General features: G+C 41.1%; 2 protein-coding genes and 1 pseudogene across 2 annotated transcripts in view; 2 read left to right on the top strand and 1 right to left on the bottom strand.

The window, feature by feature from the left end:
- LOC137982400 (uncharacterized) overlaps window positions 1-844 on the top strand; it is a 2,567-nt gene extending 1,723 nt beyond the window's left edge. The window contains exon 1 of the mRNA XM_068829520.1: window positions 1-844. This exon is cut by the window's left edge and continues 1,723 nt beyond it. Within this exon, the coding sequence (XP_068685621.1) occupies window positions 1-208 (208 nt within the window). The 3' untranslated portion in view covers window positions 209-844.
- Window positions 845-1,365: 521 nt separating this feature from the next.
- On the bottom strand, window positions 1,366-6,429 carry LOC137982387 (uncharacterized). Its single transcript, XM_068829503.1, has 3 exons — window positions 5,954-6,429; window positions 4,908-5,043; window positions 1,366-4,226 (listed from the first exon to the last, which is right to left on the bottom strand). Exons 1-3 carry the CDS (start codon window positions 6,256-6,258, stop codon window positions 3,147-3,149), a joined length of 1,521 nt encoding a protein of 506 aa, XP_068685604.1. The 5' UTR covers window positions 6,259-6,429; the 3' UTR covers window positions 1,366-3,146.
- Window positions 6,430-10,248: 3,819 nt separating this feature from the next.
- Window positions 10,249-12,027, top strand: LOC137982401 (uncharacterized; annotated as a pseudogene).
- The last annotated feature ends 133 nt before the right edge of the window (window positions 12,028-12,160 follow it).

Genomic DNA, 12,160 nt, shown 5'->3' with positions numbered 1-12,160 from the left:
TTATTCAAGCCCCGTCGACATGGATGAAATTGAAATTGCTGAAGACATGTATGCAGAACGGCCGCAGGAAAAGGGCTGTTCCCCACACTTTAAACAACTGGCCGAAATGATCCTAGAAGACGAGGACTTGGAGCAACCAACAAATGCAGAGGAAGCTCTTCAACTGTACTTTGATCTCTTAGACCACATTGATGACATAGGCAACTGACCACAGAAGAAAGTTTAACATAGTCGGCTCAGTCAGTCAGCAACATCACAAAGTCAGACTTGGCATTGAATGTTTTTTTTACAGTTAGCGTTCGATCTTGTTGTCCGCAGAAAAGGGTAGCTTAAAAGGGTGCGATAAGTTTCTTAGTTGATATTTGCCGGTCATTCCGTGCTACTTACTTTCTTGATGGCCTCTCAGTTTGGTCATGCCATGAAATAAATTAGAACACGTACTTAGGCAGCAGGGAATTTGAGAAGAACGGGGTGAGTTCCGCTGACGTGTAAAAGATTGCTTCTATTCTGACAGAGGCTTTAAGTTAGTGTGGGTAAACACAAAAACAAACGTGGAACTAAAATTGACCGAATTCATAATGAATCCTGACACTCCTAGCGTTGTGAAACCTACTTAAGAATCCGACCTGTGGTGGAATTTCCTAAGTGAAATGCATTATTATTTTTTGCTTATGTTACCACATAGCTAAGGGAGAATTTCTTCCCCTTTTTAGCCGAATATGAAAGGAGCCCAGCCCCACCCCTGCAATTCGTCTGATTCGTGCCAGGGCACAAGCCTGGTTGTCAATCTTGCACCATAGCCGGTAGCTGAAAATGCCTTTCATTTGCTCAAAGTGTGAAAATTTTACCCTTTCTACCTTTGGGCCTTCCATACAGCTTTTAGGAAGCCACCATCTGTAAGACGTGTCCCTTTCTAGCCCCCTGAGTAGCTTGGAGGAGGGCAATGCTCGGCAAGTGTACACAACACAATGGTCAGGGAAATGGGAAAAATGTGTTTTCACTCACCTCCGAGCACAAGATCATCAAGAGTCACACGCGTCATGAAAGTTTGTCTAATGACATCCCACATCAAAACACTCGCTTTTATTGGTACCTACTAAAATCTTCAGGGAATCTTACATTACACCCTGCTGCAATACTTCGCGCGGCATTAAGCTGGCCGCCTCGCAAGCCTCGCGTCTTCGCTCGGCTTGCTCGTTGGCAATAATAAGTACATATTTTCCTTACCTTGAATTTGTATCCTTTAAGGCGCTGTTACACTGTGCAATCTTTCCGGCGTGCAGCATGTCTCGCAACGCCATTTCGACAAACGTTCTCACCTTACGAAGCAAGTTGTTTTACGGGGGTTACACTAAGCAACGTTTCCATGATCACATGAGGATAAGGGAACATTTGAATACACTGTTGCCGCAAACCGTAGCGATACAAGTTGCAGGGGACAGATATTACACTACGCAATGCTTTAAAAATTCGTTGCAACCGTTGCGGAAAGTAGAACTCAATTGTACTTTACGCAACGGTTTCTGCAACTGGTATGGCGACGTTTTTGGCATTTCAAGACAAGTTGCGCGAAAAATTGCACAGTGTAACAGCGCCTTTAAGCACAATCACCAGATCGCTCCAATTGCTTGCGTGGCACTGTGCTCATGATACTTCTCGATTAAGCAGCTTTTGAGCTGGCTTGCTTCATATGATATCCAAAGCCCAGCCCGGCACCCTCAATCAGCGCCTGGTTGTTTGCACAATTTCCACTTACTCTTACGCTAAGCATGAACCAATTCTCAGAATTATCCCACCCTCACCTTCCACAAATCTTCCAGGGGCCCTTCCCAAACATCCTTCCCCAATATCGATGCAAGAAATAGAAGATAAACACAATTTATTAGTTTTGTTTTCTTTCTCCTTTATGTTATTATAAAATGTATTTGAATGGAGGCAAACAAACACAATTCACAAGGCAAAACGATTGCACTGCGTATTGGTCGTCAGATAAACTGCAATCAAACACAAACTCCTAGTCCCTTAGGAACACCATTTTTCGTTGAAAGTTTACTCTCAGACCAAATGGATCACGTTCACAGTTGTCACATATTGACTACACACTTTATTCAGTGATAAGAAACGTGCGTATTAGTATAAAAACAACCACAACGCTTACGACTCACTCCATTTCGAATGAGTCATAGTGGAGGTATAACGCAAGTCTTCAAAACCTTGACATTAGGTTTGCTTGAGGCAATTAAATGGGGTAATAACATCGCCTAGACTGGCTGAAACGAGATCATGAACTCGTAGGTCTTCACCAACAATCTTGTTTCAGTTAAACGAGCTCAACATCAACTAACGCGTACTGTACCAACTGAATCTCAAACTCAGCGCCAGAAATTTCGAACCCAAATTGTCGTGATAATTATAACCGTATGTTTCTTTAATGGTCTAAGCCGCTTTCAGATCCGGCCGAGTACGGCTCATTGTCACGACACACAAACATGACCGTATTTACCGTAAACAAGGAACTGCTGAAGGAAAATACTTACAGTTATATAGAGCGAAAGAGAGCATGATATCGCCTAATACTTAGTGGACGAGGCCGAAGGCCGAGTAGGCTAAAATGAGACGATATCACGCAAGCTTGAGCGCTATAACTGTTTCAAGATTCAACAAATTGATCACAAATGAAAGATTCCGAACCTGTAACATTTGTGAAGCTGCAATTTTCCCTTTCGTAAACAAGTGATGCCGTTTGGACTGTTAACTTTGTCGTTTGGAAATGAGGAAAAAATTACTGAATCTAGGGCTAGATTAGCAGCGTATGTCACGTAGAATAAAAAAAGAAATAACAAAAAACTTTAAAACAAAAATTTTAAAAGTTGATCGAACGTTCAATGGATTAAGAGCAACTGCAAGTTATCCTCTACGCTACCGAACCCAAGGCTATAATGTTGCAATTTTAGAGTATTTAACTGGTGCTAACCCTAACAATTAATTGAAAGCTAACCGAATAAGAAGGCTTCGATACTACCAATGGCATCGGCCGTCAAAAATGGCATCGCTTGTTTACGGCAGGGAAATAAGCGGAGCCGGTCCGTCATTTTCAGGCGATGAACGTAAGAATTAACAAGTCTGTATTCAAGGCAGGGGTGAGTTCACACTGACGTGAAATTCCATGAAAGTTCATTGCTAAGGAGAGAGTCCATTTGCACTCTGAAATCGTTAAAACTTGCATACCCACCATCTGGAAGGTCAATAGAAGCTGAACAGGTATGTGCAATAGGATGGGGTAGGGAGCCTAACTCGTTCACATGAAATATAACCTTGATACTCTCGACAACTGGCAGGGAACTCCCCGTGATGTAACGAAGAAACAGCTCAAGCTCCTTTCGGCTAAGGCACCTGATGTATTTCTTCAGGTAGGAAAGGATCTGTAGACGGCACTTGTGCACATGTGTAGAAGGCTCCTCAGACAGCATCGACAGAACTCGCTGTGGCGTCACGCGCATCACCTCATATACCTTAAAGACATCCTCCTTTGAGTACTTCCACAGATCTTTATAATCACCGTCGCGAAGGCCCTCCCTCATACTATCCATTGCCATGGCAGGCCTTGACAGCAACTCATTTTTGGCCACTTGGACCACAATAGCTTTTAGGTTGGTGGCCGAAGGCCTCTTTTTCACTTGGTAATCACTAAAAAAATCTATTAAGAAACCATAGGATTCATCAGAGAGCCCTCCCTGCTCTGACTGTGCCAGAGCTGCTTTTAACGCCATGGATTCATTATCCGATACGTACTCCAGGAAAGCCTCTACGAGGTCTTCGTTGTCGAGTGCTTGCCGCCCACAGAGCATAGCAACAACAAAGGCCTTATTGATCTGAACTGGAAATATACCTGTGAGAACATATTGATGGCTGATGATTTGACCAAGTGTTCTCATTGTCGACTCCTCGATGCCTGGGCCGACTCGCGGGACAAATGTAGAGCTCCCGTCGAAGTACTCGTGTAGGACCTGTCTCCAGAATATCGAATAAGCTTCTCTTTTGACACCGTCCAGATCCATTCCTTGTTCTCCGTAGAAGGAAACGGTTGCAAGGCGTTGTGTTATTTCTCCTGACGTTTCATATAGTTTGAGAAGATCAAGCATGACAGTTTCTCTGTGGACCCATATGTTTGTTACACCTCCAGCAGTAAGTTTCTCGAGGGCATCCATTCTCCTTTGTGTCAAGGCCTGAAAAAACACAGTAAAAGAATTTTGCTTGAACTAGCAATACAATATCTTGTTTCATTAAAGAATACCTAGGTTATTAAGGAGACTCTTGGGCAAAGTGGGTGACTGTACTTGCATGTCTAATATCGGTGTCACAGCACGCAATCTGGACAGGATTTTAATACGTAACATAGTCTCTCCTCTGCAGGCAACTACCTGTATAACTGTCAACTGCTGGCATGGAAATAGGAAAGCAGGCGTGGACTGCACCTTTCATTATGCCTTCTCACATAAATCGAAAGTGAATTAATTGTTCATAATAATGTCATATTAGGAAATATCAAGAAGGCCTATTTTGCATTGTGTTAAGGGTATCATCGCGATTTCTGAAACGATACTACACAATTCCCTGGTATGGCTTAGAACTCTACACATTACCAAACAGTGATCAAAACTTACAAAAAAAGTACATGTTTAACATTGCTGACACTACAGCAACAGAACTGATTGGACGTTTTGAACAAATCTAGATTGAGGCTAACTATGTGCAAAGATGTATTTTGTTACCTGTAGGTAAATTCCAAAATGGACTTAATTGCAACTATTAGACATCCATGTGACCTTGCAGTGGATCAAGATTAATTATATGATACCTCACATTCATATTTACTTCAGGAATTGGTGCATTAGAAAAACAATTACCTCCTGTCCCCTTTCAGTGTCTGCACTGGGGAGGTTGTTAATCATTTCCCTGAATCGTTGTCCTGGACAATCAGCAACATTGCCGCTTACGAAACCTGTCTGCAAAGTGTCCTTCACACTTGCGGAAGTGTCATTGCTAACAAATTAAACAAGTAACAGAGACTAGTTGTCTATAGAGAAACTCAAGGTATTTTTACATTTAAATGGGCTATGTCACGCAAAATTATGTCATTTTCATGACACCCAAAAAGCACAAAAAGTAGAATGATACATTGCAATAACCACTTAACTGTTAAACAACATAAAATAAATACATCAAAAGAAAAGAGAAGCATGGATGGACACAAATGGACAAGATTGAAACGGATTGCATTTGGGTAATCTTGAAAAAAGTCTGCCTGACGTTTTCTAAGTTTGTGGCAAATAACCTTGATGATGGTCGTTTTTGCTTACATTCATCTTGTTTGTGATGTAACGATAATTTTATCAGTATAGGAATTCCACATTGCCATTTTCAAATTTTAACTCGTGATTAATTCAAGATTTTGGCTAAAAACCCTAAAATAACGTGACATAGCGCCTTTAAGATGGCAAAGGGGTAAGAGAGCGTGTTTATGATAATGAGTATACAGTCATGTCCCTTTGAACAAACATTAGTATACACTAACTCCTGTAACTAGCAAAAAAAGTAAGCAAGGAAAGGGCAATGTGCGCAATGAGGTTAGTTTTCTTAGAATCTCAATAATTGGCTATGAGGAATATTGGCATTTATGGTACATGGCTGAGGAAGTATACAATATGGAATATGGTTGTAAACAATTGACTCAATGACATGGGTTTTTATCCCTATTTACAGCCAAGACAACAGAATACCGGTAGCAAAGATTGCCAGACAAAGTAAAATCTGTAAGTGGCAATTTGGAGTTAAAGGGTTAGTCCAAGGTGAAAAAATGAAAATCAGATATTGAGACAAAGGGGTGAATAACCACTCATCAAAACAAAGCATTGTAGTGATGGTTAATTACACATAGATGTTAGGTACTCACATTTCATCATTGGCCATCAAAAATGGAGGTGGTGTTTCGCAAATAATATTTAAATCAGGCACAGTAGCATCTAGTGGGTAGTCAACATCAGCATCTGCTGGGTTTTCTCCAAATCCTTGAAATAAGACTTCTTCATCTGGATAGGCAGGTGCTTCAGTGCACTCTGCCATTGCCAGCATCACACGGTCCACTGACTCAACAGGTAAGGAAGGATTCACAACTGGTTCACTGAAGGATGAAAGGGTAAAGTATTGAGGAGTGAGGCTCAGCGAGCCTACCCAGTCATAGATGGCACAACATGTCATATCACTCCTTTTGGGGAATCTGCGGGTGTGGACACCTAGTGACACATGTCTCACCGACACTGTAATGTGTGGTTCACACACATCTGGTTCAGCTGGCACCCTTTGAGCTCTACTGCTACGCAGACTAAGTAGTTCCTCCTGTCTGGCCTGTACATGTTCTTCTCTAACTTGCTCTTGTGCAGCACATTCCTTTGCTTGATCCTTCTCCAAAGAATCAAGATATTCCATTAACTGACTGTCCTTTAGAGCTGCTCTCTCCTCAGATGATCCCAACAGGCCTGTTGATGGGGTCGAGGATGTACTGGTATTCTGCTTGCTCTCAAAAGCAGGTGTCAGTAAAGCAGCCTCATCATCATCATCATCATCACTGACATAGTGAACTTTCTTTTTCTTCTCAATGCCTTTCATGTTTACACACCTTGACAAGAGGTACATCTTCACTTTGCTTAAGTTGTACTTTGCTATGTAACATGACAGTGATGTGAACTCATCACCTATTACTTCTTCAAACTTAAAGTCTGCGAGTTTAAACTTTAATTCATGAGTGTATCCATGCACTGAATATCCTTCAGGGAAAAACACATTTGTCAGGAGATCAATCATATCATCTTCTGTTGCAGATAATGGAACCATTAACTCCCTTGTGCCCCCTCCTTTTGCTAGGCGAACAGCAACATGGCGCTTTAAGTCCTCGTTGTAATGATGCCATCCAACTTGGATTTTCTTCAATGCAGACTTCTGTGGATGCTTTCTTTCCTTTGATGATGGTGTTTCCTGTGTCTTTGCCTTCCCTTTGCTTGACTTCTTTACAAGCTGTTTAGATAATTCTAAGAGCTTTCTCTTTTTCTCACTTCTTTCCTCATTTTTTCCCCCAGCTATTCCACCGCTGGAAACAAATGATTTCAAAGCAAGCACATCTCCTCTTCGTTTCAAACCAAGAGCCTCAAAGTCTTTATCACTAGCACTCCTTATAGCTGTGAAATCCATCTATAAAGAGGCAATTAAGCAAAAAGGTCACAACTAAAATAATAATGAAGAGCTGCTTGTACAACACAATTACCTTTAAAGATTACATTATTAATTAGGTTATTACTCGAAGGGCTCTAGATAAAAAAGGCAACAGAAACTATGGTTTGCAGTATATCGCAGATTGTAGTCAGGAGACAAATCATTACCATCATCATCATCATCCTAGAAACTGTTTTCATAATCGCTTGAATACAACTATGGCCTTGGCTAACGTCACGTGGTCTAAGTACTGTTTGCAATAGACTGCCTGTCGTTTATTTAACTAACAGCAAAGGGGCACCCAATGTCAATTTTCGGAAAATATCTGTTCGGAAGACGATTTGAGATCTAGAATTTTCGGTACATTTGTTGTAAAATTTCTTGCTTGCCTGCCTGTCCTAGGATTTTCGAATATCTAAAAAATGGTGTAATTGCCCATTTTTAACGGATTTTTACCCTAAAAAGGTCACCTAGAATTTTCGGGAGCCTTTTTTCTGGCTGAAATTTTCGAAAAGGTAAGTTTTGATCCCTATAATTTTCGGATCACTAGACTTTCAGCTAGGGAATTCGAACAGATGGAAAATTTTTAGGGGATAAAAATATGGCTATATCTACCGTTTAAAGACTAAAATACGTTTAACAATGCTATGTTTAAGTGGTTTTTAACTATATTCTCGTTGGGTGCCCCTGAGTTTTGTGCTATCAAAGACAGATATTCCAGCAATCATAGTAATTTGGTGGTGGTGGTGGTGGTAGTAGTAGTAGTAGTAGGTGTATGATAACTGTTAACGGAGATCTACCATTACATGTTTCTGGGTGGCTTCAGGTAGTGGAACGTCAGTAAAGACAGTGCACTCACTACGGGATTTGGTATTATGTTCAACCCCGGGTGTTCAACTCAAATATCGTAGGCTTACCATTTCTTTCCGAAACCTATCGCAAACATCGAAGTCCACTTTTCTTTTTTCCCTCAGAAAAGTAAAAACCTATGATAAAACAGACATAATTTATCGTTACACTTGAAAAGAACATAATGTACCTATCTGAATGTCAAAACTAGCACAACAAAATGTGAAGTTTTATACCTTTTCTATCTCCGATGGCAGCTCTTCGTCCGCCATGTTGTAGTAAAGATACTCGTTTGCCTCGCTTTCACGTGGCCGGAAGTGAGGAGCGGTCAAAAAAGTGAGCGGCGGAAAAAAAGTGAGCGGTGGAAAAAAAAGAGAGCGGCGGAAAAAAAAGTGAGCGGCGGAAAAAAAGTGAGCGGTGGAAAAAAAAGAGAGCGGCGGAAAAAAAGTGAGCGGCGGAAAAAAAGTGAGCGGTGGAAAAAAAAGTGAGCGGCGGAAAAAAGTGAGCGGCGAAAAAAAAATGAGGGGCTAAAAAAAAGTGAGCAGTAAAAAAAAGTGAGCGGCGGACAAAATCAAGATTACAAAAAGAGAGCAGAGACACTTGTCTCTCACGAAAAAGAGGAGAAGAAGTAGATGTCCCTTTAAAAGCACCGTATTTTTGGACAGAAATAATCGATCTTTTGCTCGTTTGTTTGGCTTTAGAATTCGATCGAACAAGAAGTTTTTTTCACTCCGCTTGCCTAATTATTTTTCGATGCGCCTCGACAGTGACAAGAAAATTTTGCACTTATGTTCTACACATGTAATCGCAATGAGTTCTCGTAAAAAAGTGTAAATTGTCACAAACAAGGAATAAAAAGTTAGTTAAAATGGATATTACGTGATTTTTCTGATCAAATTGTAAGTTCGTATTAAAAGAGATTTCTTAAAAGATAAAACAGTAAAAGGGAACGATAAAAACCGACGTTTCGGAGTAGTCATGACTCCATTATCAAGGTAAAAGTTTAAAACATGCAAATAACAGTATTTATGCGATGTGGCGCGAAAATTAACATAATAGGTGCGAAGATTACACAAATACTTTCGCACGAATAGAGTCCGATTGCACGTTCAGGTTTGGCTTTAAAGTTCTTATATAAAGCATTTCATACAATAAGCAGTCAAATTTGTTCCTGCACTTCTTAAGAACTTTGAAGCATTTCAGTAGGTCCTGAGGGATCCTCCCGTGTACGTTCTTGCAATGTTTGGCAATGGCCGAGGACTGTTGTTTATGTCCTTTTACACGATTGTGTAAATGTCCGCGTGTGTATCCTATATAACCTGCATCGCACAGGTCACATTGGTATTTATAAACAACACACTGTTCATTTACGATCGATGGCTTTGCTTCTTTCACATTCAGTTCTTGATCAATTTTTCGGCTGACAAATACGGGCTGGATGTTGGTGTTCACTTTTAGGCTCAGATCCTTGAGTTGTCCTTTCACAAAATTTGCTGAGGTTTGGTCTTTAAATGGTAGAACCACTCGAATTGTGTCCGTCTCTTTAGTTGGTAATAATGGTCGCTGCTGGTCACAAACCTTTGAGTCAACGAAATTTTTGATGGCAGAGTCGATGAGGTGTTTGGGGTACTTTAAACGCGAGAATACTGTCTTCAATCGGTCACATTCGTCAGAGAAGTGTGACCAAGAGGAAGATAAACTATGTGCTCGACCCAGCATAGTTCGGAGTAAACCCTGTTTGTACCGATTGTCAACGTGACTTTGGTAATGTAAGAGGAGACTTGAATTCGTGGGTTTTGCCAATTCTTTCAAATCATCGTTTTCAAGATGAGGTTCGAGGCTCCAGTAAGCCTTTTCAAAGCTCGCTTTCACTTCAATCGGTGACACTCGTTGCGGAAAGGCAAATTTCGAGTGTCACCGATTGAAGTAAAAGCGAGCTTTGAAAAGGCTTACTGGAGCCTCGAACCTCATCTTGAAAACGATGATTTGAAAGAATTGGCGGCCGCAACCCTACGATCCGTAGCTCTGAATTACATCCAGCGCAAAGTACAGAAACCTCCCAAGACACTTTTGGTTGCCATCGAACAACTGAAACGACGTGACGACATCGTCATTACCAAACCAGATAAAGGATCGGGAGTGGTCGTAATGGATAAGTCCGAATATCTGCGACTATTATCCGAAGCTTCCATCAATGATTCCAGTAAATTTCAAGCTGTTCCACTGGAAAGGCCCTTAAGTAAAGGTAGACCGCCAATATATTACCACCCCCTCCTAAAGAAAGAGAAAGATTTAGACGCCATTGTTCGTAGAATTCTGCCTAAGTCCATAGCAGATACTGTCCGTCCTACAGGTTCCAGATTAGCGCATTTGTACGGCTTACCGAAAACACACAAGGAGCGCTTGGCGATGCGCCCTATACTCTCAGCAACGCAAACTTACAACTATGCACTGGCGAAATGGCTCGACACTAAACTTAAGCCTCTCTCTCTGAATCGCTACACAGTAACTGACATTTTTGAATTTGCCGACGAAATTCGCGAATTAGAAATATCAAACGGTGACATTCTGGTTTCTTACGACGTGTCTTCCCTCTTTACCAACGTACCCTTGGATGAAACAATTGAGATACTCGCGAACAGAGCTTTTGACAACGACTGGTTTAATTCAACCTATGACCTGAACCTGACCAAAACGGACCTTGTTGACCTTCTCAGTGTAGCTACAAAAGGACAACTTTTCCAGTATAATGGAGCACTTTACGAACAGACGGATGGTGTGGCCATGGGTTCCCCCCTTGGTCCCCTGCTAGCTAATGTGTTCATGTCTTCAATTTAGGAAAACCTCGAGCGAGAGGGTAAACTCCCTTCTTTCTATCGAAGGTACGTTGATGATACACTTACTATCATGCCAAATATCGCAACAGCATCCAACTTCCTGAACACGCTTAACAACGCACATTCTTCCGTAAAATTTACGATGGAAACCGAATGCAATGGCATGCTCCCTTATTTGGGCATCCAGTTACTGAACCGATCGCCCCAAATAGAGACAAAGGTGTACGTAAAACCCACGAATTCAAGTCTCCTCTTACATTACCAAAGTCACGTTGACAATCGGTACAAACAGGGTTTACTCCGAACTATGCTGGGTCGAGCACATAGTTTATCTTCCTCTTGGTCACACTTCTCAGACGAATGTGACCGATTGAAGACAGTATTCTCGCGTTTAAAGTACCCCAAACACCTCATCGACTCTGCCATCAAAAATTTCGTTGACTCAAAGGTTTGTGACCAGCAGCGACCATTATTACCAACTAAAGAGACGGACACAATTCGAGTGGTTCTACCATTTAAAGACCAAACCTCAGCAAATTTTGTGAAAGGACAACTCAAGGATCTGAGCCTAAAAGTGAACACCAACATCCAGCCCGTATTTGTCAGCCGAAAAATTGATCAAGAACTGAATGTGAAAGAAGAAAAGCCATCGATCGTAAATGAACAGTGTGTTGTTTATAAATACCAATGTGACCTGTGCGATGCAGGTTATATAGGATACACACGCGGACATTTACACAATCGTGTAAAAGGACATAAACAACAGTCCTCGGCCATTGCCAAACATTGCAAGAACGTACACGGGAGGATCCCTCAGGACCTACTGAAATGCTTCGAAGTTCTTAAGAAGTGCAGGAACAAATTTGACTGCTTATTGTATGAAATGCTTTATATAAGAACTTTAAAGCCAAACCTGAACGTGCAATCGGACTCTATTCGTGCGAAAGTATTTGTGTAATCTTCGCACCTATTATGTTAATTTTCGCGCCACATCGCTTAAATACTGTTATTTGCATGTTTTAAACTTTTACCTTGATAATGGAGTCATGACTACTCCGAAACGTCGGTTTTTATCGTTCGCTTTTACTGTTTTAAATTGTAAGTTAACATGGATTCTTGAAAATTTCCTACTTATTTGCACGATTAACAGGGAGTTTCAAGGAATTTTCAACGGTTAACAGCGGTTAACACAAAATACTTGAGAAGAG

Source organism: Montipora foliosa, chromosome 13 (assembly GCF_036669935.1).
Source record: "Montipora foliosa isolate CH-2021 chromosome 13, ASM3666993v2, whole genome shotgun sequence".
Classification (NCBI taxonomy): Eukaryota; Metazoa; Cnidaria; class Anthozoa; order Scleractinia; family Acroporidae; genus Montipora; species Montipora foliosa.
This window is presented reverse-complemented; position numbering and strand designations above follow the sequence as displayed.

What these genes read in the sequence shown, in the direction of transcription:
- LOC137982387 (XM_068829503.1), bottom strand. Translation starts at nt 6,258, where the DNA reads ATGACATGTTGTGCCATCTATGACTGGGTAGGCTCGCTGAGCCTCACT. An exon ending in TTGATGGCCAATGATGAAAT is followed by an intron (nt 5,044 to 5,953) that starts GTGAGTACCTAA and finishes TTAATTTGTTAG; the next exon opens with CAATGACACTTCCGCAAGTG. An exon ending in ACACTGAAAGGGGACAGGAG is followed by an intron (nt 4,227 to 4,907) that starts GTAATTGTTTTT and finishes GTGTTTTTTCAG; the next exon opens with GCCTTGACACAAAGGAGAAT.